General features: G+C 42.5%; 1 protein-coding gene across 1 annotated transcript in view; it reads right to left on the bottom strand.

Moving 5' to 3' along the window:
- Positions 1-745: 745 nt before the first annotated feature.
- The window catches only part of LOC308609661 (bromodomain-containing protein 3-like), a gene marked incomplete at its 3' end in the record, with an annotated part of 213,036 nt that continues 188,044 nt past the window's right edge, over positions 746-25,737 (bottom strand). Inside the window, exon 8 of the mRNA XM_081223387.1 lies at positions 746-790. Coding sequence (XP_081079513.1) covers positions 746-790 — 45 coding nt within the window. The remainder of the gene's footprint in view (positions 791-25,737) is intronic.

The raw sequence follows: 25,737 nt of genomic DNA, 5'->3' as shown, positions 1-25,737 counted from the left end.
ACAGCCAATAAGTCTTTGAAATAATGTGTATATTTTAGAGAAATCTTCTTATATAATTAGGCAGAAAATCTGACCTGCCATAGTTTTCAAAACAGCATAATTTCACTCTGCTCAATGATGAATCTGTTGTATTACACAACCATTGAGTATTTAGCTTTATCAATGACATGTACTTTAAAAATGTTTTAGAGATCCTACCAGTCTTTGAAAACATCCTTGTTCCTTGTTTCAGTTCCAGTTTTGTGTATACTTTGTGCCTTTCACCTGATTATTCCAACATCTGATGGTTGGCCTAGGGAATCTAATTCTGGTATTGATTGTTTTTGCTGCTTGTCTCCCCTTGTAGCTGATTTCTTCATTATTGTGTAAATTTAGATCATGAGCTCATGTTTAGCTAAACAGCTGACCTTGTAAGAGGCTTAGGTGTGAACGCTCGTAAGCTTCAGCAGAAAGTCCGCAAAGATTATTTTGTGTCCCTCCAATGAGTTACCCGCGCGGACCCCTTTTTCTACAAGTGTTGGTCCACTACTCCCTCTAGAGGCTGGGACTCAGACAGGACTGCTTTGCTGCCCCCGATCTGGGATAGTGGTTTTGGGCGGCCTGTGGCCTGGGCAGGAGGCTCCCCACTTGTGTCCCACGACCCATCTGCATGCGATCTTCGGTCACCTGGCAGGAAGCTATGATTCCCAGACCTATGGTTAGCTTTGCATCGAGGTGTACTGCACGGCCCGGTTCCAGACACACTTCAAGTAAGAGGGCGGTGTGAGTGTAAAGGTGACAGTTTGGGCAGCTGTGCAGACAAAGAAGGCGCACTTTGGCCTGGGCCTAAATGCTTGTGACACACGACTGGGCCTGCCGGGCTCTGAGGGCCCTGCCCTGGGACCCCTGCTCCCCTGCCCTTTGTTCAGTCACAGCAGAGATGGCCCCACCCACTCCCTCAGTGAAGGCAGTGTTCCAACCTCCCTCAGCCCCGCCCCCTCTCCGCAGTTTACCATGGACTACAGATGCTGCATTCTGAGGCAAGTGCGTTCCGAGAATGCCAAGGGCAGACATGATGACCTTAAATGATTTCCTCTTGTGTCAATTTTGGTAAACTTTAGGAGCTAGGAAATGGTCCACTTTACACAAATGTTCAAATTTACTGGCATTTCAGATATTCTCTGCTATAACATTGTCCTGATTCTTTCTGTATATTGCTTACTTATGTTTTGTTTTTCCTTAATCAAAGTGTGTCTTTTAAATCTTGTCAAAGAATATTCTTTGGTCTTACTACCTCAACTGAATTTTATAAGTTTTCTGTGGTATTAACTTCTGCTCATATCTTTATTTATCTTTTTTCTATGTTCTCAGGGTTTATTGTTTTGATCTTCTGATGTCAATTAAAACACTTGGTTATTCATTTTAATAAATCTTTTTACTTATAAAGATTTGAGTTTTTAAAGATTCCAGCTTACTTGTAAGTTTCTAAGGGTCAGGTCCTCTACATTGTGGCTGGCCAAAGGCTTAGTTCACAATATAGCAAAGTATATATTGACCTATTTTCCCCTCGACTTTCTGTGATTTCCTACATCTCACCTTTCTTTGCAGACAAGCCATTTGAAATAAACTTAACTTATTTCACAGCCAATAAGTCTTTGAATTAATGTGCATTTTTCAGAGAAATCTTCTTATATATTTAGGCATAAAATCTGACCTGCCATAATTTTCAAAACAGCATAATTTCACTCTTCTCAATGATGAATCTGTTGTATTACACCACCTTTGATTATTTAGCTTTATCAATGACATGTACTTTAAAAATGTTTTAGAGATCCTACCAGTCTTTGAAAACATCCTTGTTCCTTGTTTCAGTTCCAGTTTTATGTATATTTTCTGCCTTGCACCTGATTATTCCAACGTCTGATCTATGGTCTAGGGAATCTAATTCTGGTATTGATTGTTTTTGCTGATTGTCTCCCCCTGTAGCTGATTTCTTCATTATTGTGTAAAATTAGATCATGAGCTCATGTTTAGCTAAACATCTGACTTTGTAAGAGGCTTAGGTGTGAACACTCGTAAGTTTCATCAGAAAGTCCGCAAAGATTTATTTGTGTCCCACCAATGAGTTGCCCGCGAGGACCCCGTTGACTACAAGTGTTGGTCCACTACTCCCTCTAGAGGCACGGCCTCAGACAGGGCTGTTTTGTGCCCCACGATCTGTGGCAGTGGCAGTGGGTGGCCTGTGGCCGGGGCAGGAGCCTCTCTGCGTGTGTCCCAGGGACCCATTTTCCTGCGAACTTCGGTCACCTGGCAGGAAGCTACGATGCTCAGACCTATGGTTAGCTGTGCAGCGAGGTGTACTGCGCGGACAGGTTCCACACACACTTCAAGTAAGAGGGCGGCCTGAGTGGAAAGGTGAGAGTTTGTGCCGCTGTGCAGACAAAGAAGGCGCACTTTGTCCTGGGCCAAATGCTTGTGACACCCCACTGGGCCTGCCGGGCTCTGAGGGCCCTGCTCTGGGCACCCTGCTCCCCTGCCCTTTGTTCAGTCACAGCAGAGATGGCCACACCCACTCCCTCTGTGAGGGCAGTGTTCCAAACTCCCTCAGCCCCGCCCCCTCTCCGCAGGTTACCATGGACTAAAGATGCTGCATTCTGAGTCCAGGGCATTCCGAGAATGCCAAGGGCTGACATGATGACCTTAAATGATTTCCTCTTGTTTCAGTTTTGGTAAATTTTAGGAGCTAGGAACTGGTCCACTCTACACAAACTTTCAAATTTACTGGCCTTTCATATACTCTCTGCTATAACATTGTCCTGATTCTTTCTGTATATTCTTTACATATGTTTTGGTTTTCCTTAATCAAAGTGTGTCTTTTAATCTTGTCAAAGAATATTATTTGGACTTTCTACATCAGCTGAATTTTATACGTTTTCTATTGTATTAAGCTCTGCTCATATCTTTATTTATATTGTTTCTATGTTCTCAGGTTTATTCTTTTGATCTTCTGATGTCAATTAAAACACTTGGTTATTCATTTTAAAAAATCTTTTTACTTATAAAGATTTGAACTTTTCAAGATTCCAGCTTACTTGTAAGTTTCTAAGGGTCAGGTCCTCTACATTGTGGCTGGCCTAAGTCTTAGTTCACCATATAGCAATGTATATATTGACCTATTTTCCACTCGACTTTCTGTGATTCCCTACATCTCACCTTTCTTTGCACACAAGCCATTTGAAATAACCTTAACTTATTTCACAGCCAATAAGTCTTTGAAATAATGTGTATTTTTTAGAGAAATCTTCTTATATAATTAGGCAGAAAATCTGACCTGCCATAGTTTTCAAAACAGCATAATTTCACTCTTCTCAATGTTGAATCTGTTCTATTACACAACCATTGAGTATTTAGCTTTATCAATGACATGTACTTTAAAAATGTTTTAGAGATCCTACCAGTCTTTGAAAACATCCTTGTTCCTTGTTTCAGTTCAAGTTTTATGTATACTTTCTGCCTTGCACCTGATCATTCCAACATCTGATGGTTGGCCTAGGGAATCTAATTCTGGTATTGATTGTTTTTGCTGCTTGTCTCCCCTTGTAGCTGATTTCTTCATTATTGTGTAAATTTAGATCATGAGCTCATGTTTATCCAAACAGCTGACCTTGTAAGAGGCTTAGGTGTGAACGCTCGTAAGCTTCAGCAGAAAGTCCGCAAAGATTTTTTTGTGTCCCTCCAATGAGTTACCCGCGCGGACCCCTTTTTCTACAAGTGTTGGTCCACTACTCCCTCTAGAGGCTGGGACTCAGACAGGACTGCTTTGCTGCCCCCGATCTGGGATAGTGGCTTTGGGCGGCCTGTGGCCTGGGCAGGAGTCTCCCCACGTGTGTCCCACGACCCATCTGCCTGCGAACTTCGGTCACCTGGCAGGAAGATATGATGGCCAGACCTATGGTTAGCTTTGCATCGAGGTGTACTGCGCGGACCGGTTCCACACACACTTCAAATAAGAGGGCGGCCTGAGTGGAAAGGTGAGAGTTTGTGCCGCTGTGCAGACAAAGAAGGCGCCCTTTGTCCTGGGCCTAAATGCTTGTGACACCCCACTGGGCCTGCCGGGCTCTGAGGGCCCTGCCCTGGGACACCTGCTCCCCGGCCCTTTGTTCAGTCACAGCAGAGATGGCCACACCCACTCCCTCTGTGAGGGCAGTGTTCCAAACTCCCTCAGCCCCGCCCCCTCTCTGCAGGTTACCATGGACTAAAGATGCTGCATTCTGAGTCCAGGGCATTCCGAGAATGCCAAGGGCTGACATGATGACCTTAAATGATTTCCTCTTGTGTCAGTTTTGGTAAATTTTAGGAGCTAGGAACTGGTCCACTTTACACAAACGTTCAAATTTACTGGCATTTCATATACTCTCTGCTATAACATTGTCCTGATTCTTTCTGTATATTCTTTACTTATGTTTTGGTTTTCCTTAATCAAAGTGTGTCTTTTAATCTTGTCCAAGAATATTATTTGGACTTACTACATCACCTGAATTTTATACGTTTTCTATTGTATTAAGTTCTGCTTATATCTTTATTTATATGTTTTCTATGTTCTCAGGTTTATTGTTTGATATTCTGATGTCAATTAAAACACTTGGTTATTCATTTTAATAAATCTTTTTACTTATAAAGATTTGAACTTTTCAAGATTCCAGCTTACTTGTAAGTTTCTAAGGGTCAGGTCCCCTACATTGTGGCTGGCCTAAGTCTTAGATCACCATATGGCAATGTATATATTGACCTATTTTCCCCTCGACTTTCTGTGATTCCCTACATCTCACCTTTCTTTGCAAACAAGCCATTTGAAATACCCTTAACTTATTTCACAGCCAATAAGTCTTTGAAATAATGTGTATTTTTTAGAGAAATCTTCTTATATAATTAGGCAGAAAATCTGACCTGCCATAGTTTTCAAAACAGCATAATTTCACTCTGCTCAATGATGAATCTGTTGTATTACACAACCATTTAGTATTTAGCTTTATCAATGACATGTACTTTAAAAATGTTTTAGAGATCCTACCAGTCTTTGAAAACATCCTTGTTCCTTGTTTCAGTTCAAGTTTTATGTATACTTTCTGCCTTGCACCTGATTATTCCAACATCTGATGGTTGGCCTAGGGAATCTAATTCTGGTATTGATTGTTTTTGCTTCTTGTCTCCCCTTGTAGCTGATTTCTTCATTATTGTGTAAATTTAGATCATGAGCTCATGTTTATCTAAACAGCTGACCTTGTAAGAGGCTTAGGTGTGAACGCTCGTAAGCTTCAGCAGAAAGTCCGCAAAGATTTTTTTGTGTCCCTCCAATGAGTTACCCGCGCAGACCCCTTTTTCTACAAGTGTTGGTCCACTACTCCCTCTAGAGGCTGGGACTCAGACAGGACTGCTTTGCTGCACCCGATCTGGGATAGTGGCTTTGGGCGGCCTGTGGCCTGGGCAGGAGGCTCCCCACGTGTGTCCCACGACCCATCTGCCTGCGAACTTCGGTCACCTGGCAGGAAGCTATGATGCCCAGACCTATGGTTAGCTTTGCATCGAGGGGTACTGCGCGGACCAGTTCCACACACACTTCAAGTAAGAGGGCGGCCTGAGTGGAAAGGTGACAGTTTGGGCAGCTGTGCAGACAAAGAAGGCGCACTTTGGCCTGGGCCTAAATGCTTGTGACACACGACTGGGCCTGCCGGGCTCTGAGGGCCCTGCCGTGGGCCCCCTTCTCCCCTGCCCTTTGTTCAGTCACAGCAGAGATGGCCCCACCCACTCCCTCAGTGAAGACAGTGTTCCAACCTCCCTCAGCCCCGCCCCCTCTCCGCAGTTTACCATGGACTACAGATGCTGCATTCTGAGGCCAGGGCGTTCCGAGAATGCCAAGGGCAGACATGATGACCTTAAATGATTTCCTCTTGTGTCAATTTTGGTAAACTTTAGGAGCTAGGAAATGGTCCACTTTACACAAATGTTCAAATTTACTGGCATTTCAGATATTCTCTGCTATAACATTGTCCTGATTCTTTCTGTATATTGTTTACTTATGTTTTGGTTTTCCTTAATCAAAGTGTGTCTTTTAAATCTTGTCAAAGAATATTCTTTGGACTTACTACCTCAACTGAATTTTATACGTTTTCTGTGGTATTAAGTTCTGCTCATATCTTTATTTATCTTTTTTCTATGTTCTCAGGGTTTATTGTTTTGATCTTCTGATGTCAATTAAAACACTTGGTTATTCATTTTAATAAATCTTTTTCCATATAAAGATTTGAATTTTTCAAGATTCCAGCTTACTTGTAAGTTTCTAAGGGTCAGGTCCTCTACATTGTGGCTGGCCAAAGGCTTAGTTCAAAATATAGCAAAGTATATATTGACCTATTTTCCCCTCGACTTTCTGTGATTTCCTACATCTCACCTTTCTTTGCAGACAAGCCATTTGAAATAACCTTAACTTATTTCACAGCCAATAAGTCTTTGAAATAATGTGCATTTTTCTGAGAAATCTTATTATATATTTAGGCAGAAAATCTTACCTGCCATAGTTTTCAAAACAGCATAATTTCACTCTTCTCAATGATGAATCTGTTGTATTACACAACCTTTGAGTATTTAGCTTTATCAGTGACATGTACTTTAAAAATGTTTTAGAGATCCTACCAGTCTTTGAAAACATCCTTGTTCCTTGTTTCAGTTCCAGTTTTATGTATATTTTCTGCCTTGCACCTGATTATTCCAACGTCTGATCGATGGCCTAGGGAATCTAATTCTGGTATTGATTGTTTTTGCTGATTGTCTCCCCCTGTAGCTGATTTCTTCATTATTGTGTAAATTTAGATCATGAGCTCATGTTTAGCTAAACATCTGACTTTGTAAGAGGCTTAGGTGTGAACACTCGTAAGTTTCATCAGAAAGTCCGCAAAGATTTATTTGTGTCCCTCCAATGAGTTGTCCGCGAGGACCCCGTTGACTACAAGTGTTGGTCCACTACTCCCTCTAGAGGCACGGCCTCAGACAGGGCTGCTTTGTGCCCCACGATCTGTGGCAGTGGCAGTGGGTGGCCTGTGGCCGGGGCAGGAGCCTCTCTGCGTGTGTCCCAGGGACCCATCTGCCTGCGAATTTCAGTCACCTGACAGGAAGCTATGATGCCAAGACCTATGGTTAGCTGTGCAGCGAGGAGTACTGCGCGGACAGGTTCCACACACCCTTCAAGTAAGAGGGCGGCCTGAGTGGAAAGGTGAGAGTCTGGGCAGCTGTGCAGACAAAGAAGGCTTCCTTTGTCCTGGGCATAAATGCTTGTGACACACCACTGGGCCTGCCGGGCTCTGAGGGCCCTGCCCTGGGCCCCCTGCTCCCCTGCCCTTTGTTCAGTCACAGCAGAGATGGCCACACCCACTCCCTCTGTGAGGGCAGTGTTCCAAACTCCCTCAGCCTAACCCCTTCTCCGCAGGTTCCCATGGACTAAGGATGCTGCCTTCTGAGTCCTGGGCATTCCGAGAATGCCAAGGGCTGACATGATGACCTTAAATTATTTCCTCTTGTGTCAGTTTTGGTAAATTTTAGGAGCTAGGAACTGGTCCACTTTACACAAACCTTCAAATTTACTGGCATTTCATATACTCTCTGTTATAACATTGTCCTGATTCTTTCTGCATATTCTTTACTTATGTTTTGGTTTTCCTTAATCAAAGTGTGTCTTTTAATCTTGTCAAAGAATATTCTTTGGACTTACTACATCACCTGAATTTTATAGGTTTTCTATTGTATTAAGTTCTGCTCATATCTTTATTTATATTTTTTCTATGTTCTCAGGTTTATTGTTTTGATATTCTGATGTCAATTAAAACACTTGGTTATTCATTTTAATAAATCTTTTTACTTATAAAGATTTGAACTTTTCAAGATTCCAGCTTACTTGTAAGTCTCTAAGGGTCAGGTCCTCTACATTGTGGCTGGCCTAAGTCTTAGTTCACCATATAGCAATGTATATATTGACCTATTTTCCCCTCGACTTTCTGTGATTCCCTACATCTCACCTTTATTTGCAGACAAGCCATTTGAAATAACCTTAACTTATTTCACAGCCAATAAGTCTTTGAAATAATGTGCATTTTTCAGAGAAATCTTCTTATATATTTAGGCAGAAAATCTGACCTGCCATAATTTTCAAAACAGCATAATTTCACTCTTCTCAATGATGAATCTGTTGTATTACACAACCATTGAGTATTTAGCTTTATCAATGACATGTACTTTAAAAATGTTTTAGAGATACTACCAGTCTTTGAAAACATCCTTGTTCCTTGTTTCAGTTCCGGTTTTATGTATATTTTCTGCCTTGCACCTGATTATTCCAACGTCTGATCGATAGCCTAGGGAATCTAATTCTGGTATTGATTGTTTTTGCTGATTGTCTCCCCCTGTAGCTGATTTCTTCATTATTGTGTAAAATTAGATCATGAGCTCATGTTTAGCTAAACATCTGACTTTGTAAGAGGCTTAGTTGTGAACACTCGTAAGTTTCATCAGAAAGTCCGCAAAGATTTATTTGTGTCCCTCCAATGAGTTGTCCGCGAGGACCCCGTTGACTACAAGTGTTGGTCCACTACTCCCTCTAGAGGCACAGCCTCAGACAGGGCTGCTTTGTGCCCCACGATCTGTGGCAGTGGCAGTGGGAGGCCTGTGGCCGGGGCAGGAGCCTCTCTGCGTGTGTCCCAGGGACCCATCTGCCTGCGAACTACGGTCACCTGGCAGGAAGCTACGATGCTCAGACCTATGGTTAGCTGTGCAGCGAGGTGTACTGCGCGGACAGGTTCCACACACACTTCAAGTAAGAGGGCGGCCTGAGTGGAAAGGTGAGAGTTTGCGCCGCTGTGCAGACAAAGAAGGCGCCCTTTGTTCTGGGCCTAAATGCTTGTGACACCCCACTGGGCCTGCCGGGCTCTGAGGGCCCTGCCCTGGGACCCCTGCTCCGCTGCCCTTTGTTCAGTCACAGCAGAGATGGCCACACCCACTCCCTCTGTGAGGGCAGTGTTCCAAACTCCCTCAGCCCCGCCCCCTCTCCGCAGGTTACCATGGACTAAAGATGCTGCATTCTGAGTCCAGGGCATTCCGAGAATGCCAAGGGCTGACATGATGACCTTAAATGATTTCCTCTTGTGTCAGTTTTGGTAAATTTTAGGAGCTAGGAACTGGTCCACTTTACACAAACCTTCAAATTTACTGGCATTTCATATACTCTCTGCTATAACATTGTCCTGATTCTTTCTGTATATTCTTTACTTATGTTTTGGTTTTCCTTAATCAAAGTGTGTCTTTTAATCTTGTCAAAGAATATTCTTTGGACTTACTACATCACCTGAATTTTATACGTTTTCTATTGTATTAAGTTCTGCTCATATCTTTATTTATATGTTTTCTATGTTCTCAGGTTTATTGTTTTGATATTCTGATGTCAATTAAAACACTTGGTTATTCATTTTAATAAATCTTCTTACTTATAAAGATTTGAACTTTTCAAGATTCCAGCTTACTTGTAAGTTTCTAAGGGTCAGGTCCTCTACATTGTGGCTGGCCTAAGTCTTAGTTCACCATATGGCAATGTATATATTGACCTATTTTCCCCTAGACTTTCTGTGATTCCCTACATCTCACCTTTCTTTGCAAACAAGCCATTTGAAATACCCTTAACTTATTTCACAGCCAATAAGTCTTTGAAATAATGTGTATTTTTTAGAGAAATCTTCTTATATAATTAGGCAGAAAATCTGACCTGCCATAGTTTTCAAAACAGCATAATTTCACTCTGCTCAATGATGAATCTGTTGTATTACACAACCATTGAGTATTTAGCTTTATCAATGACATGTACTTTAAAAATGTTTTAGAGATCCTACCAGTCTTTGAAAACATCCTTGTTCCTTGTTTCAGTTCAAGTTTTATGTATACTTTCTGCCTTGCACCTGATTATTCCAACATCTGATGGTTGGCCTAGGGAATCTAATTCTGGTATTGATTGTTTTTGCTGCTTGTCTCCCCTTGTAGCTGATTTCTTCATTATTGTGTAAATTTAGATCATGAGCTCATGTTTATCTATACAGCTGACCTTGTAAGAGGCTTAGGTGTGAACGCTCGTAAGCTTCAGCAGAAAGTCCGCAAAGATTTTTTTGTGTCCCTCCAATGAGTTACCCGCGCAGACCCCTTTTTCTACAAGTGTTGGTCCACTACTCCCTCTAGAGGCTGGGACTCAGACAGGACTGCTTTGCTGCACCCGATCTGGGATAGTGGTTTTGGGCGGCCTGTGGCCTGGGCAGGAGGCTCCCCACGTGTGTCCCACGACCCATCTGCCTGCGAACTTCGGTCACCTGGCAGGAAGCTATGATGCCCAGACCTATGGTTACCTTTGCATCGAGGTGTACTGCGCGGACCAGTTCCACACACACTTCAAGTAAGAGGGCGGCCTGAGTGGAAAGGTGACAGTTTGGGCAGCTGTGCAGACAAAGAAGGCGCACTTTGGCCTGGGCCTAAATGCTTGTGACACACGACTGGGCCTGCCGGGCTCTGAGGGCCCTGCCGTGGGCCCCCTTCTCCCCTGCCCTTTGTTCAGTCACAGCAGAGATGGCCCCACCCACTCCCTCAGTGAAGACAGTGTTCCAACCTCCCTCAGCCCCGCCCCCTCTCCGCTGTTTACCATGGACTACAGATGCTGCATTCTGAGGCCAGGGCGCTCCGAGAATGCCAAGGGCAGACATGATGACCTTAAATGATTTCCACTTGTGTCAATTTTGGTAAACTTTAGGAGCTAGGAAATGGTCCACTTTACACAAATGTTCAAATTTACTGGCATTTCAGATATTCTCTGCTATAACATTGTCCTGATTCTTTCTGTATATTCTTTACTTATGTTTTGGTTTTCCTTAATCAAAGTGTGTCTTTTAAATCTTGTCAAAGAATATTCTTTGGACTTACTACCTCAACTGAATTTTATACGTTTTCTATGGTATTAAGTTCTGCTCATATCTTTATTTATCTTTTTTCTATGTTCTCAGGGTTTATTGTTTTGATCTTCTGATGTCAATTAAAACACTTGGTTATTCATTTTAATAAATCATTTTACTTATAAAGATTTGAATTTTTCAAGATTCCAGCTTACTTGTAAGTTTCTAAGGGTCAGGTCCTCTACATTGTGGCTGGCCAAAGGCTTAGTTCAAAATATAGCAAAGTATATATTGACCTATTTTCCCCTCGACTTTCTGTGATTTCCTACATCTCACCTTTCTTTGCAGACAAGCCATTTGAAATAACCTTAACTTATTTCACAGCCAATAAGTCTTTGAAATAATGTGCATTTTTCTGAGAAATCTTATTATATATTTAGGCAGAAAATCTTACCTGCCATAGTTTTCAAAACAGCATAATTTCACTCTTCTCAATGATGAATCTGTTGTATTACACAACCTTTGAGTATTTAGCTTTATCAGTGACATGTACTTTAAAAATGTTTTAGAGATCCTACCAGTCTTTGAAAACATCCTTGTTCCTTGTTTCAGTTGCAGTTTTATGTATATTTTCTGCCTTGCACCTGATTATTCCAACGTCTGATCTATGGTCTAGGGAATCTAATTCTGGTATTGATTGTTTTTGCTGATTGTCTCCCCCTGTAGCTGATTTCTTCATTATTGTGTAAAATTAGATCATGAGCTCATGTTTAGCTAAACATCTGACTTTGTAAGAGGCTTAGGTGTGAACACTCGTAAGTTTCATCAGAAAGTCCGCAAAGATTTATTTGTGTCCCTCCAATGAGTTGTCCGCGAGGACCCCGTTGACTACAAGTGTTGGTCCACTACTCCCTCTGGAGGCACGGCCTCAGACAAGGCTGCTTTGTGCCCCACGATCTGTGGCAGTGGCAGTGGGTGGCCTGTGGCCGGGGCAGGAGCCTCTCTGCGTGTGTCCCAGGGACCCATCTGCCTGCGAATTTCGGTCACCTGACAGGAAGCTACGATGCCAAGACCTATGGTTAGCTGTGCAGCGAGGAGTACTGCGCGGACAGGTTCCACACACCCTTCAAGAAAGACGGCGGCCTGAGTGGAAAGGTGAGAGTTTGGGCAGCTGTGCAGACAAAGAAGGCTTCCTTTGTCCTGGGCATAAAAGCTTGTGACACACCACTGGGCCTGCCGGGCTCTGAGGGCCCTGCCCTGGGACCCCTGCTCCCCTGCCCTTTGTTCAGTCACAGCAGAGATGGCCACACCCACTCCCTCTGTGAGGGCAGTGTTCCAAACTCCCTCAGCCTCACCCCTTCTCCGCAGGTTCCCATGGACTAAGGATGCTGCATTCTGAGTCCTGGGCATTCCGAGAATGCCAAGGGCTGACATGATGACCTTAAATGATTTCCTCTTGTGTCAGTTTTGGTAAATTTTAGGAGCTAGGAACTGGTCCACTTTACACAAACCTTCAAATTTACTGGCATTTCATATACTCTCTGTTATAACATTGTCCTGATTCTTTCTGTATATTCTTTACTTATGTTTTGGTTTTCCTTAATCAAAGTGTGTCTTTTAATCTTGTCAAAGAATATTCTTTGGACTTACTACATCACCTGAATTTTATAGGTTTTCTATTGTATTAAGTTCTGCTCATATCTTTATTTATATTTTTTCTATGTTCTCAGGTTTATTGTTTTGATATTCTGATGTCAATTAAAACACTTGGTTATTCATTTTAATAAATCTTTTTACTTATAAAGATTTGAACTTTTCAAGATTCCAGCTTACTTGTAAGTTTCTAAGGGTCAGGTCCTCTACATTGTGGCTGGCCTAAGTCTTAGTTCACCATATAGCAATGTATATATTGACCTATTTTCCCCTCGACTTTCTGTGATTCCCTACATCTCACCTTTATTTGCAGACAAGCCATTTGAAATAACCTTAACTTATTTCACAGCCAATAAGTCTTTGAAATAATGTGCATTTTTCAGAGAAATCTTCTTATATATTTAGGCAGAAAACCTGACCTGCCATAATTTTCAAAACAGCATAATTTCACTCTTCTCAATGATGAATCTGTTGTATTACACAACCATTGAGTATTTAGCTTTATCAATGACATGTACTTTAAAAATGTTTTAGAGATACTACCAGTCTTTGAAAACATCCTTGTTCCTTGTTTCAGTTCCAGTTTTATGTATATTTTCTGCCTTGCACCTGATTATTCCAACGTCTGATCGATAGCCTAGGGAATCTAATTCTGGTATTGATTGTTTTTGCTGATTGTCTCCCCCTGTAGCTGATTTCTTCATTATTGTGTAAAATTAGATCATGAGCTCATGTTTAGCTAAACATCTGACTTTGTGAGAGTCTTAGGTGTGAACGCTCGTAAGCTTCAGCAGAAAGTCCGCAAAGATTTTTTTGTGTCCCTCCAATGAGTTACCCGCTCAGACCCCTCTTTCTACATGTGTTGGTCTACTACTCCCTCTAGAGGCTGGGACTCAGACAGGACTGCTTTGCCGCCCCCGATCTGGGATAGTGGCTTTGGGCGGCCTGTGGCCTGGGCAGGAGGCTCCCCACGTGTGTCCCACGACTCATCTGCCTGCGAACTTCGGTCACCTGGCAGGAAGCTATGATGCCCAGACCTATGGTTAGCTTTGCAGCGAGGTGTACTGCACGGACCGGTTCCACACACACTTCAAGTAAGAGGGCGGCCTGAGTGGAAAGGTGAGAGTTTGGGCAGCTGTGCAGACAAAGAAGGTGCACTTTGACATTTGCCTAAATGCTTGTGACACACGAATGGGCCTGCCGGGCTCTGAGGGCCCGGCGTTGGCCCCCTTATCCCCTGCCCTTTGTTCAGGCACAGCAGAGATGGCCCCACCCACTCCCTCAGTGAAGGCATTGTTCCAACCTCCCTCAGCCCCGCCCCCTCTCCGCAGGTTACCATGGACTACAGATGCTGCATTCTGAGCCGAGGGCGTTCCGAGAATGCCAAGGGCAGACATGATGACCTTAAATGATTTCCTCTTGTGTCAATTTTGGTAAATTTTAGGAGCTAGGAAATGCTCCACTTTATACAAATTTTCAAATTTACTGGCATTTCAGATATTCTCTGCTATAACATTGTCCTGATTCTTTCTGTATATTCTTTACTTATGTTTTGGTTTTCCTTAATCATAGTGTGTCTTTTAAATCTTGTCAAAGAATATTCTTTGGACTTACTACCTCAACTGAATTTTATACGTTTTCTGTGGTATTAAGTTCTGCTCATATCTTTATTTATCTTTTTTCTATGTTCTCAGGGTTTATTGTTTTGATCTTCTGATGTCAATTAAAACACTTGGTTATTCATTTTAATAAATGTTTTTACTTATAAAGATTTGAATTTTTCAAGATTCCAGCTTACTTGTAAGTTTCTAAGTGTCAGGTCCTCTACATTGTGGCTGGCCAAAAGCTTAGTTCACAATATAGCAAAGTATATATTGACCTATTTTCCCCTCGACTTTCTGTGATTTCCTACATCTCACCTTTCTTTGCAGACAAGCCATTTGAAATAACCTTAACTTATTTCACAGCCAATAAGTCTTTGAAATAATGTGTAGTTTTCAGACAAATCTTCTTATATATTTAGGCAGAAAATCTGACCTGCCATAGTTTTCAAAACAGCATAATTTCACTCTTCTCAATGATGAATCTGTTGTATTACACAACCTTTGAGTATTTAGCTTTATCAATGACATGTACTTTAAAAATGTTTTAGAGATCCTACCAGTCTTTGAAAATATCGTTGTTCCCTGTTTCAGTTCCAGTATTTGTATATTTTCTGCCTTGCACCTGATTATTCCAACGTCTGATCGATGGCCTAGGGAATCTAATTCTGGTATTGATTGTTTTTGCTGATTGTCTCCCCCTGTAGCTGATTTCTTCATTATTGTGTAAAATTAGATCATGGCTCATGTTTACCTAAACATCTGAATTTGTAAGAGGCTTAGGTGTGAACACTCGTAAGTTTCATCAGAAACTCCGCAAAGATTTATTTGTGTCCCACCAATGAGTTGCCCGCGAGGACCCCGTTTACTACAAGTGTTGGTCCACTACTCCCTCTAGAGGCACAGCCTCAGACAGGGCTGCTTTGTGCCCCACGATCTGTGGCAGTGGCAGTGGGAGGCCTGTGGCCGGGGCAGGAGCCTCTCTGCGTGTGTCCCAGGGACCCATCTGCCTGCGAACTTCGGTCACCTGGCAGGAAGCTACGATGCTCAGACATATGGTTAGCTGTGCAGCGAGGTGTACTGCGCGGACAGGTTCCACACACACTTCAAGTAAGAGGGCGGCCTGAGTGGAAAGGTGAGAGTTTGCGCCGCTGTGCAGACAAAGAAGGCGCCCTTTGTCCTGGGCCTAAATGCTTGTGACACCCCACTGGGCCTGCCGGGCTCTGAGGGCCCTGCCCTGGGACCCCTGCTCCCCGGCCCTTTGTTCAGTCACAGCAGAGATGGCCACACCCACTCCCTCTGTGAGGGCAGTGTTCCAAACTCCCTCAGCCCCGCCCCCTCTCCGCAGTTTACCATGGACTAAAGATGCTGCATTCTGAGTCCAGGGCATTCCGAGAATGCCAAGGGCTGACATGATGACCTTAAATGATTTCCTCTTGTGTCAGTTTTGGTAAATTTTAGGAGCTAGGAACTGGTCCACTTTACACAAACGTTCAAATTTACTGGCATTTCATATACTCTCTGCTATAACATTGTCCTGATTCTTTCTGTATATTCTTTACTTATGTTTTGGTTTTCCTTAATCAAAGTGTGTCTTTTAATCTTGTCAAAGAATATTCTTTGGACTTACTACATCACCTGAATTTTATACGTTTTCTATTGTATTAAGTTCTGCTGATATCTTTATTTATATGTTTTCTATGTTCTCAGGTTTATTGTTTTGATATTCTGTTGTCAATTAAAACACTTGGTTATTCATTTTAATAAATCTTTTTACTTATAAAGATTTGAACTTTTCAAGATTCAAGCTTACTTGTAAGTTTCTAAGGGTCAGGTCCTCTACATTGTGGCTGGCCTAAGTCTTAGTTCACCATATGGCAATGTATATATTGACCTATTTTCCCCTCGACTTTCTGTGATTCCCTACATCTCACCTTTCTTTGCAAACAAGCCATTTGAAATACCCTTAACTTATTTCACAGCCAATAAGTCTTTGAAATAATGTGTATTTTTTAGAGAAATCTTCTTATATAATTAGGCAGAAAATCTGACCTGCCATAGTTTTCAAAACAGCATAATTTCACTCTGCTCAATGATGAATCTGTTGTATTACACAACCATTGAGTATTTAGCTTTATCAATGACATGTACTTTAAAAATGTTTTAGAGATCCTACCAGTCTTTGAAAACATCCTTGTTCCTTGTTTCAGTTCAACTTTTATGTATACTTTCTGCCTTGCACCTGATTATTCCAACATCTGATGGTTGGCCTAGGGAATCTAATTCTGGTATTGATTGTTTTTGCTTCTTGTCTCCCCTTGTAGCTGATTTCTTCATTATTGTGTAAATTTAGATCATGAGCTCATGTTTATCTAAACAGCTGACCTTGTAAGAGGCTTAGGTGTGAACGCTCGTAAGCTTCAGCAGAAAGTCCGCAAAGATTTTTTTGTGTCCCACCAATGAGTTACCCGCGCAGACCCCTTTTTCTACAAGTGTTGGTCCACTACTCCCTCTAGAGGCTGGGACTCAGACAGGACTGCTTTGCTGCACCCGATCTGGGATAGTGGCTTTGGGCGGCCTGTGGCCTGGGCAGGAGGCTCGCCACGTGTGTCCCACGACCCATCTGCCTGCGAACTTCGGTCACCTGGCAGGAAGCTATGATGCCCAGACCTATGGTTAGCTTTGCATCGAGGGGTACTGCGCGGACCAGTTCCACACACACTTCAAGTAAGAGGGCGGCCTGAGTGGAAAGGTGACAGTTTGGGCAGCTGTGCAGACAAAGAAGGCGCACTTTGGCCTGGGCCTAAATGCTTGTGACACACGACTGGGCCTGCCGGGCTCTGAGGGCCCTGCCGTGGGCCCCCTTCTCCCCTGCCCTTTGTTCAGTCACAGCAGAGATGGCCCCACCCACTCCCTCAGTGAAGACAGTGTTCCAACCTCCCTCAGCCCCGCCCCCTCTCCGCAGGTTACCATGGACTACAGATGCTGCATTCTGAGGCCAGGGCGTTCCGAGAATGCCAAGGGCAGACATGATGACCTTAAATGATTTCCTCTGGTGTCAATTTTGGTAAACTTTAGGAGCTAGGAAATGGTCCACTTTACACAAATGTTCAAATTTACTGGCATTTCAGATATTCTCTGCTATAACATTGTCCTGATTCTTTCTGTATATTGTTTACTTATGTTTTGGTTTTCCTTAATCAAAGTGTGTCTTTTAAATCTTGTCAAAGAATATTCTTTGGACTTACTACCTCAACTGAATTTTATACGTTTTCTGTGGTATTAAGTTCTGCTCATATCTTTATTTATCTTTTTTCTATGTTCTCAGGGTTTATTGTTTTGATCTTCTGATGTCAATTAAAACACTTGGTTATTCATTTTAATAAATCTTTTTACATATAAAGATTTGAATTTTTCAAGATTCCAGCTTACTTGTAAGTTTCTAAGGGTCAGGTCCTCTACATTGTGGCTGGCCAAAGGCTTAGTTCAAAATATAGCAAAGTATATATTGACCTATTTTCCCCTCGACTTTCTGTGATTTCCTACATCTCACCTTTCTTTGCAGACAAGCCATTTGAAATAACCTTAACTTATTTCACAGCCAATAAGTCTTTGAAATAATGTGCATTTTTCTGAGAAATCTTATTATATATTTAGGCAGAAAATCTTACCTGCCATAGTTTTCAAAACAGCATAATTTCACTCTTCTCAATGATGAATCTGTTGTATTACACAACCTTTGAGTATTTAGCTTTATCAGTGACATGTACTTTAAAAATGTTTTAGAGATCCTACCAGTCTTTGAAAACATCCTTGTTCCTTGTTTCAGTTCCAGTTTTATGTATATTTTCTGCCTTGCACCTGATTATTCCAACGTCTGATCGATGGCCTAGGGAATCTAATTCTGGTATTGATTGTTTTTGCTGATTGTCTCCCCCTGTAGCTGATTTCTTCATTATTGTGTAAATTTAGATCATGAGCTCATGTTTAGCTAAACATCTGACTTTGTAAGAGGCTTAGGTGTGAACACTCGTAAGTTTCATCAGAAAGTCCGCAAAGATTTATTTGTGTCCCTCCAATGAGTGGTCCGCGAGGACCCCGTTGACTACAAGTGTTGGTCCACTACTCCCTCTAGAGGCACGGCCTCAGACAGGGCTGCTTTGTGCCCCACGATCTGTGGCAGTGGCAGTGGGTGGCCTGTGGCCGGGGCAGGAGCCTCTCTGCGTGTGTCCCAGGGACCCATCTGCCTGCGAATTTCGGTCACCTGACAGGAAGCTATGATGCCAAGACCTATGGTTAGCTGTGCAGCGAGGAGTACTGCGCGGACAGGTTCCACACACCCTTCAAGTAAGAGGGCGGCCTGAGTGGAAAGGTGAGAGTTTGGGCAGCTGTGCAGACAAAGAAGGCTTCCTTTGTCCTGGGCATAAATGCTTGTGACACACCACTGGGCCTGCCGGGCTCTGAGGGCCCTGCCCTGGGCCCCCTGCTCCCCTGCCCTTTGTTCAGTCACAGCAGAGATGGCCACACCCACTCCCTCTGTGAGGGCAGTGTTCCAAACTCCCTCAGCCTAACCCCTTCTCCGCAGGTTCCCATGGACTAAGGATGCTGCATTCTGAGTCCTGGGCATTCCGAGAATGCCAAGGGCTGACATGATGACCTTAAATGATTTCCTCTTGTATCAGTTTTGGTAAATTTTAGGAGCTAGGAACTGGTCCACTTTACACAAACGTTCAAATTTACTGGCATTTCATATACTCTCTGTTATAACATTGTCCTGATTCTTTCTGCATATTCTTTACTTATGTTTTGGTTTTCCTTAATCAAAGTGTGTCTTTTAATCTTGTCAAAGAATATTCTTTGGACTTACTACATCACCTGAATTTTATAGGTTTTCTATTGTATTAAGTTCTGCTCATATCTTTATTTATATTTTTTCTATGTTCTCAGGTTTATTGTTTTGATATTCTGATGTCAATTAAAACACTTGGTTATTCATTTTAATAAATCTTTTTACTTATAAAGATTTGAACTTTTCAAGATTCCAGCTTACTTGTAAGTCTCTAAGGGTCAGGTCCTCTACATTGTGGCTGGCCTAAGTCTTAGTTCACCATATAGCAATGTATATATTGACCTATTTTCCCCTCGACTTTCTGTGATTCCCTACATCTCACCTTTATTTGCAGACAAGCCATTTGAAATAACCTTAACTTATTTCACAGCCAATAAGTCTTTGAAATAATGTGCATTTTTCAGAGAAATCTTCTTATATATTTAGGCAGAAAATCTGACCTGCCATAATTTTCAAAACAGCATAATTTCACTCTTCTCAATGATGAATCTGTTGTATTACACAACCATTGAGTATTTAGCTTTATCAATGACATGTACTTTAAAAATGTTTTAGAGATACTACCAGTCTTTGAAAACATCCTTGTTCCTTGTTTCAGTTCCGGTTTTATGTATATTTTCTGCCTTGCACCTGATTATTCCAACGTCTGATCGATAGCCTAGGGAATCTAATTCGGGTATTGATTGTTTTTGCTGATTGTCTCCCCCTGTAGCTGATTTCTTCATTATTGTGTAAAATTAGATCATGAGCTCATGTTTAGCTAAACATCTGACTTTGTAAGAGGCTTAGTTGTGAACACTCGTAAGTTTCATCAGAAAGTCCGCAAAGATTTATTTGTGTCCCTCCAATGAGTTGTCCGCGAGGACCCCGTTGACTACAAGTGTTGGTCCACTACTCCCTCTAGAGGCACAGCCTCAGACAGGGCTGCTTTGTGCCCCACGATCTGTGGCAGTGGCAGTGGGAGGCCTGTGGCCGGGGCAGGAGCCTCTCTGCGTGTGTCCCAGGGACCCATCTGCCTGCGAACCACGGTCACCTGGCAGGAAGCTACGATGCTCAGACCTATGGTTAGCTGTGCAGCGAGGTGTACTGCGCGGACAGGTTCCACACACACTTCAAGTAAGAGGGCGGCCTGAGTGGAAAGGTGAGAGTTTGCGCCGCTGTGCAGACAAAGAAGGCGCCCTTTGTTCTGGGCCTAAATGCTTGTGACACCCCACTGGGCCTGCCGGGCTCTGAGGGCCCTGCCCTGGGACCCCTGCTCCGCTGCCCTTTGTTCAGTCACAGCAGAGATGGCCACACCCACTCCCTCTGTGAGGGCAGTGTTCCAAACTCCCTCAGCCCCGCCCCCTCTCCGCAGGTTACCATGGACTAAAGATGCTGCATTCTGAGTCCAGGGCATTCCGAGAATGCCAAGGGCTGACATGATGACCTTAAATGATTTCCTCTTGTTTCAGTTTTGGTAAATTTTAGGAGCTAGGAACTGGTCCACTTTACACAAACCTTCAAATTTACTGGCATTTCATATACTCTCTGCTATAACATTGTCCTGATTCTTTCTGTATATTCTTTACTTATGTTTTGGTTTTCCTTAATCAAAGTGTGTCTTTTAATCTTGTCAAAGAATATTCTTTGGACTTACTACATCACCTGAATTTTATACGTTTTCTATTGTATTAAGTTCTGCTCATATCTTTATTTATATGTTTTCTATGTTCTCAGGTTTACTGTTTTGATATTCTGATGTCAATTAAAACACTTGGTTATTCATTTTAATAAATCTTCTTACTTATAAAGATTTGAACTTATCAAGATTCCAGCTTACTTGTAAGTTTCTAAGGGTCAGTTCCTCTACATTGTGGCTGGCCTAAGTCTTAGTTCACCATATGGCAATGTATATATTGACCTATTTTCCCCTAGACTTTCTGTGATTCCCTACATCTCACCTTTCTTTGCAAACAAGCCATTTGAAATACCCTTAACTTATTTCACAGCCAATAAGTCTTTGAAATAATGTGTATTTTTTAGAGAAATCTTCTTATATAATTAGGCAGAAAATCTGACCTGCCATAGTTTTCAAAACAGCATGATTTCACTCTGCTCAATGATGAATCTGTTGTATTACACAACCATTGAGTATTTAGCTTTATCAATGACATGTACTTTAAAAATGTTTTAGAGATCCTACCAGTCTTTGAAAACATCCTTGTTCCTTGTTTCAGTTCAAGTTTTATGTATACTTTCTGCCTTGCACCTGATTATTCCAACATCTGATGGTTGGCCTAGGGAATCTAATTCTGGTATTGATTGTTTTTGCTGCTTGTCTCCCCTTGTAGCTGATTTCTTCATTATTGTGTAAATTTAGATCATGAGCTCATGTTTATCTATACAGCTGACCTTGTAAGAGGCTTAGGTGTGAACGCTCGTAAGCTTCAGCAGAAAGTCCGCAAAGATTTTTTTGTGTCCCTCCAATGAGTTACCCGCGCAGACCCCTTTTTCTACAAGTGTTGGTCCACTACTCCCTCTAGAGGCTGGGACTCAGACAGGACTGCTTTGCTGCACCCGATCTGGGATAGTGGTTTTGGGCGGCCTGTGGCCTGGGCAGGAGGCTCCCCACGTGTGTCCCACGACCCATCTGCCTGCGAACTTCGGTCACCTGGCAGGAAGCTATGATTCCCAGACCTATGGTTAGCTTTGCATCGAGGTGTACTGCGCGGACCAGTTCCACACACACTTCAAGTAAGAGGGCGGCCTGAGTGGAAAGGTGACAGTTTGGGCAGCTGTGCAGACAAAGAAGGCGCACTTTGGCCTGGGCCTAAATGCTTGTGACACACGACTGGGCCTGCCGGGCTCTGAGGGCCCTGCCGTGGGGCCCCTTCTCCCCTGCCCTTTGTTCAGTCACAGCAGAGATGGCCCCACCCACTCCCTCAGTGAAGACAGTGTTCCAACCTCCCTCAGCCCCGCCCCCTCTCCGCTGTTTACCATGGACTACAGATGCTGCATTCTGAGGCCAGGGCGCTCCGAGAATGCCAAGGGCAGACATGATGACCTTAAATGATTTCCACTTGTGTCAATTTTGGTAAACTTTAGGAGCTAGGAAATGGTCCACTTTACACAAATGTTCAAATTTACTGGCATTTCAGATATTCTCTGCTATAACATTGTCCTGATTCTTTCTGTATATTCTTTACTTATGTTTTGGTTTTCCTTAATCAAAGTGTGTCTTTTAAATCTTGTCAAAGAATATTCTTTGGACTTACTACCTCAACTGAATTTTATACGTTTTCTATGGTATTAAGTTCTGCTCATATCTTTATTTATCTTTTTTCTATGTTCTCAGGGTTTATTGTTTTGATCTTCTGATGTCAATTAAAACACTTGGTTATTCATTTTAATAAATCATTTTACTTATAAAGATTTGAATTTTTAAAGATTCCAGCTTACTTGTAAGTTTCTAAGGGTCAGGTCCTCTACATTGTGGCTGGCCAAAGGCTTAGTTCAAAATATAGCAAAGTATATATTGACCTATTTTCCCCTCGACTTTCTGTGATTTCCTACATCTCACCTTTCTTTGCAGACAAGCCATTTGAAATAACCTTAACTTATTTCACAGCCAATAAGTCTTTGAAATAATGTGCATTTTTCTGAGAAATCTTATTATATATTTAGGCAGAAAATCTTACCTGCCATAGTTTTCAAAACAGCATAATTTCACTCTTCTCAATGATGAATCTATTGTATTACACAACCTTTGAGAATTTAGCTTTATCAGTGACATGTACTTTAAAAATGTTTTAGAGATCCTACCAGTCTTTGAAAACATCCTTGATCCTTGTTTCAGTTCCAGTTTTATGTATATTTTCTGCCTTGCACCTGATTATTCCAACGTCTGATCGATGGCCTAGGGAATCTAATTCTGGTATTGATTGTTTTTGCTGCTTGTCTCCCCTTGTAGCTGATTTTTTCATTATTGTGTAAATTTAGATCATGAGCTCATGTTTATCTGAACAGCTGACCTTGTAAGAGGCTTAGGTGTGAAGGCTCGTAAGCTTCAGCAGAAAGTCCGCAAAGATTTTTTTGTGGCCCTCCAATGAGTTACCCGCGCGGACCCCTTTTTCTACAAGTGTTGGTCCACTACGCCCTCTAGAGGCTGGGACTCAGACAGGACTGCTTTGCTGCCCCCGATCTGGGATAGTGGATTTGGGCGGCCTGTGGCCTGGGCAGGAGTCTCCCCACGTGTGTCCCACGAGCCATCTGCCTGCGAACATCGGTCACCTGGCAGGAAGCTATGATGCCCAGACCTATGGTTAGCTTTGCATCGAGGTGTACTGCACGGACCGGTTCCACACACACTTCAAGTAAGAGGGCGGCCTGAGTGGAAAGGTGAGAGTTTGGGCAGCTGTGCAGACAAAGAAGGCGCCCTTTGGCCTGGGCCTAAATGCTTGTGACACCACACTGGGCCTGCCAGCTCTGAGGGCCCTGCCCTGGGCCCCCTGCTCCCCTGCCCTTTGTTCAGTCACAGCAGAGATGGCCGCACCCACTCCCTCAGTGAGGGCAGTGTTCCAGCCTCCCTCAGCCCCACCCACTCTCCACAGCTTACCATGGACTACAGATGCTGCATTCTGAGGCCAGGGCATTCCGAGAATACCAAGGGCTGACATGATGACCTTAAATGATTTCCTCTTGTGTCAATTTTGGTAAAGTTTAGGAGCTAGGAAATGGTCCACTTTACACAAATGTTCAAATTTACTGGCATTTCATATATTCTCTGCTATAACATTGTCCTGATTCTTTCTGTTTATTCTTGACTTATGTTTTGGTTTTCCTTAATCAAAGTTTGTCTTTTAAATCTTGTCAAAGAATATTCTTTGGACTTACTACCTCAACTGAATTTTATACGTTTTCTGTGGTATTAAGTTCTGCTCATATCTTAATTTATCTTTTTTCTATGTTCTCAGGGTTTATTGTTTTGATCTTCTGATGTCAATTAAAACACTTGGTTATTCATTTTAATAAATCTTTTTACTTATAAAGATTTGAATTTTTCAAGATTCCAGCTTACTTGTAAGTTTCTAAGGGTCAGGTCCTCTACATTGTGGCTGGCCAAAGGCTTAGTTCAAAATATAGCAAAGTATATATTGACCTATTTTCCCATCGACTTTCTGTGATTTCCTACATCTCACCTTTCTTTGCAGACAAGCCATTCGAAATAACCTTAACTTATTTCACAGCCAATAAGTCTTTGAAATAATGTGTAGTTATCAGAGAAATCTTCTTATATATTTAGGCAGAAAATCTGACCTGCCATAGTTTTCAAAACAGCATAATTTCACTCTTCTCAATGATGAATCTGTTGTATTACACAACCTTTGAGTATTTAGCTTTATCAATGACATGTACATTAAAAATGTTTTAGAGATCCTACCAGTCTTTGAAAACATCCTTGTTCCTTGTTTCAGTTCCAGTTTTATGTATATTTTCTGCCTTGCACCTGATTATTCCAACGTCTGATCGATGGTCTAGGGAATCTAATCCTGGTATTGATTGTTTTTGCTGATTGTCTCCCCCTGTAGCTGATTTCTTCATTATTGTGTAAAATTAGATCATGAGCTCATGTTTAGCTAAACATCTGACTTTGTAAGAGGCTTAGGTGTGAACACTCGTAAGTTTCATCAGAAAGTCCGCAAAGATTTATTTGTGTCCCTCCAATGAGTTACCCGCGAGGACTCCGTTGACTACAAGTGTTGGTCCACTACTCCCTCTAGAGGCACGGCCTCAGACAGGGCTGTTTTGTGCCCCACGATCTGTGGCAGTGGCAGTGCGTGGCCTGTGGCCGGGGCAGGAGCCTCTCTGCGTGTGTCCCAGGGACCCATCTGCCTGCGAACTTCGGTCACCTGGCAGGAAGCTACGATGCTCAGACCTATGGTTAGCTGTGCAGCGAGGTGTACTACGCGGACAGGTTCCACACACACTTCAAGTAAGAGGGCGGCCTGAGTGGAAAGGTGAGAGTTTGTGCCGCTGTGCAGACAAAGAAGGCGCCCTTTGTCCTTGGCCAAATGCTTGTGACACCCCACTGGGCCTGCCGGGCTCTGAGGGCCCTGCCCTGTGACCCCCTTCCCCTGCCCTTTGTTCAGTCACAGCAGAGATGGCCACACCCACTCCCTCTGTGAGGGCAGTGTTCCAAACTCCCTCAGCCCCGCCCCCTCTCCGCAGGTTACCATGGACTAAAGATGCTGCATTCTGAGTCCTGGGCATTCCGAGAATGCCAAGGGCTGAAATGATGACCTTAAATGATTTCCTCTTGTGTCAGTTTTGGTAAATTTTAGGAGCTAGGAACTGGTCCACTTTACACAAACTTTCAAATTTACTGGCATTTCATATACTCTCTGCTATAACATTGTCCTGATTCTTTCTGTATATTCTTTACATATGTTTTGGTTTTCCTTAATCAAAGTGTGTCTTTTAATCATGTCAAAGAATATTATTTGGACTTACTACATCAGCTGAATTTTATACGTTTTCTATTGTATTAAGTTCTGCTCATATCTTTATTTATATTGTTTCTATGTTCTCAGGTTTATTGTTTTGATCTTCTGATGTCTATTAAAACACTTGGTTATTCATTTTAAAAAATCTTTTTACTTATAAAGATTTGAACTTTTCAAGATTCCAGCTTACTTGTAAGTTTCTAAGG

The sequence above is a fragment of the Mesoplodon bidens genome (assembly GCF_964165515.1).
Source record: "Mesoplodon bidens genome assembly, chromosome: Y".
Classification (NCBI taxonomy): Eukaryota; Metazoa; Chordata; class Mammalia; order Artiodactyla; family Ziphiidae; genus Mesoplodon; species Mesoplodon bidens.
This window is presented reverse-complemented; position numbering and strand designations above follow the sequence as displayed.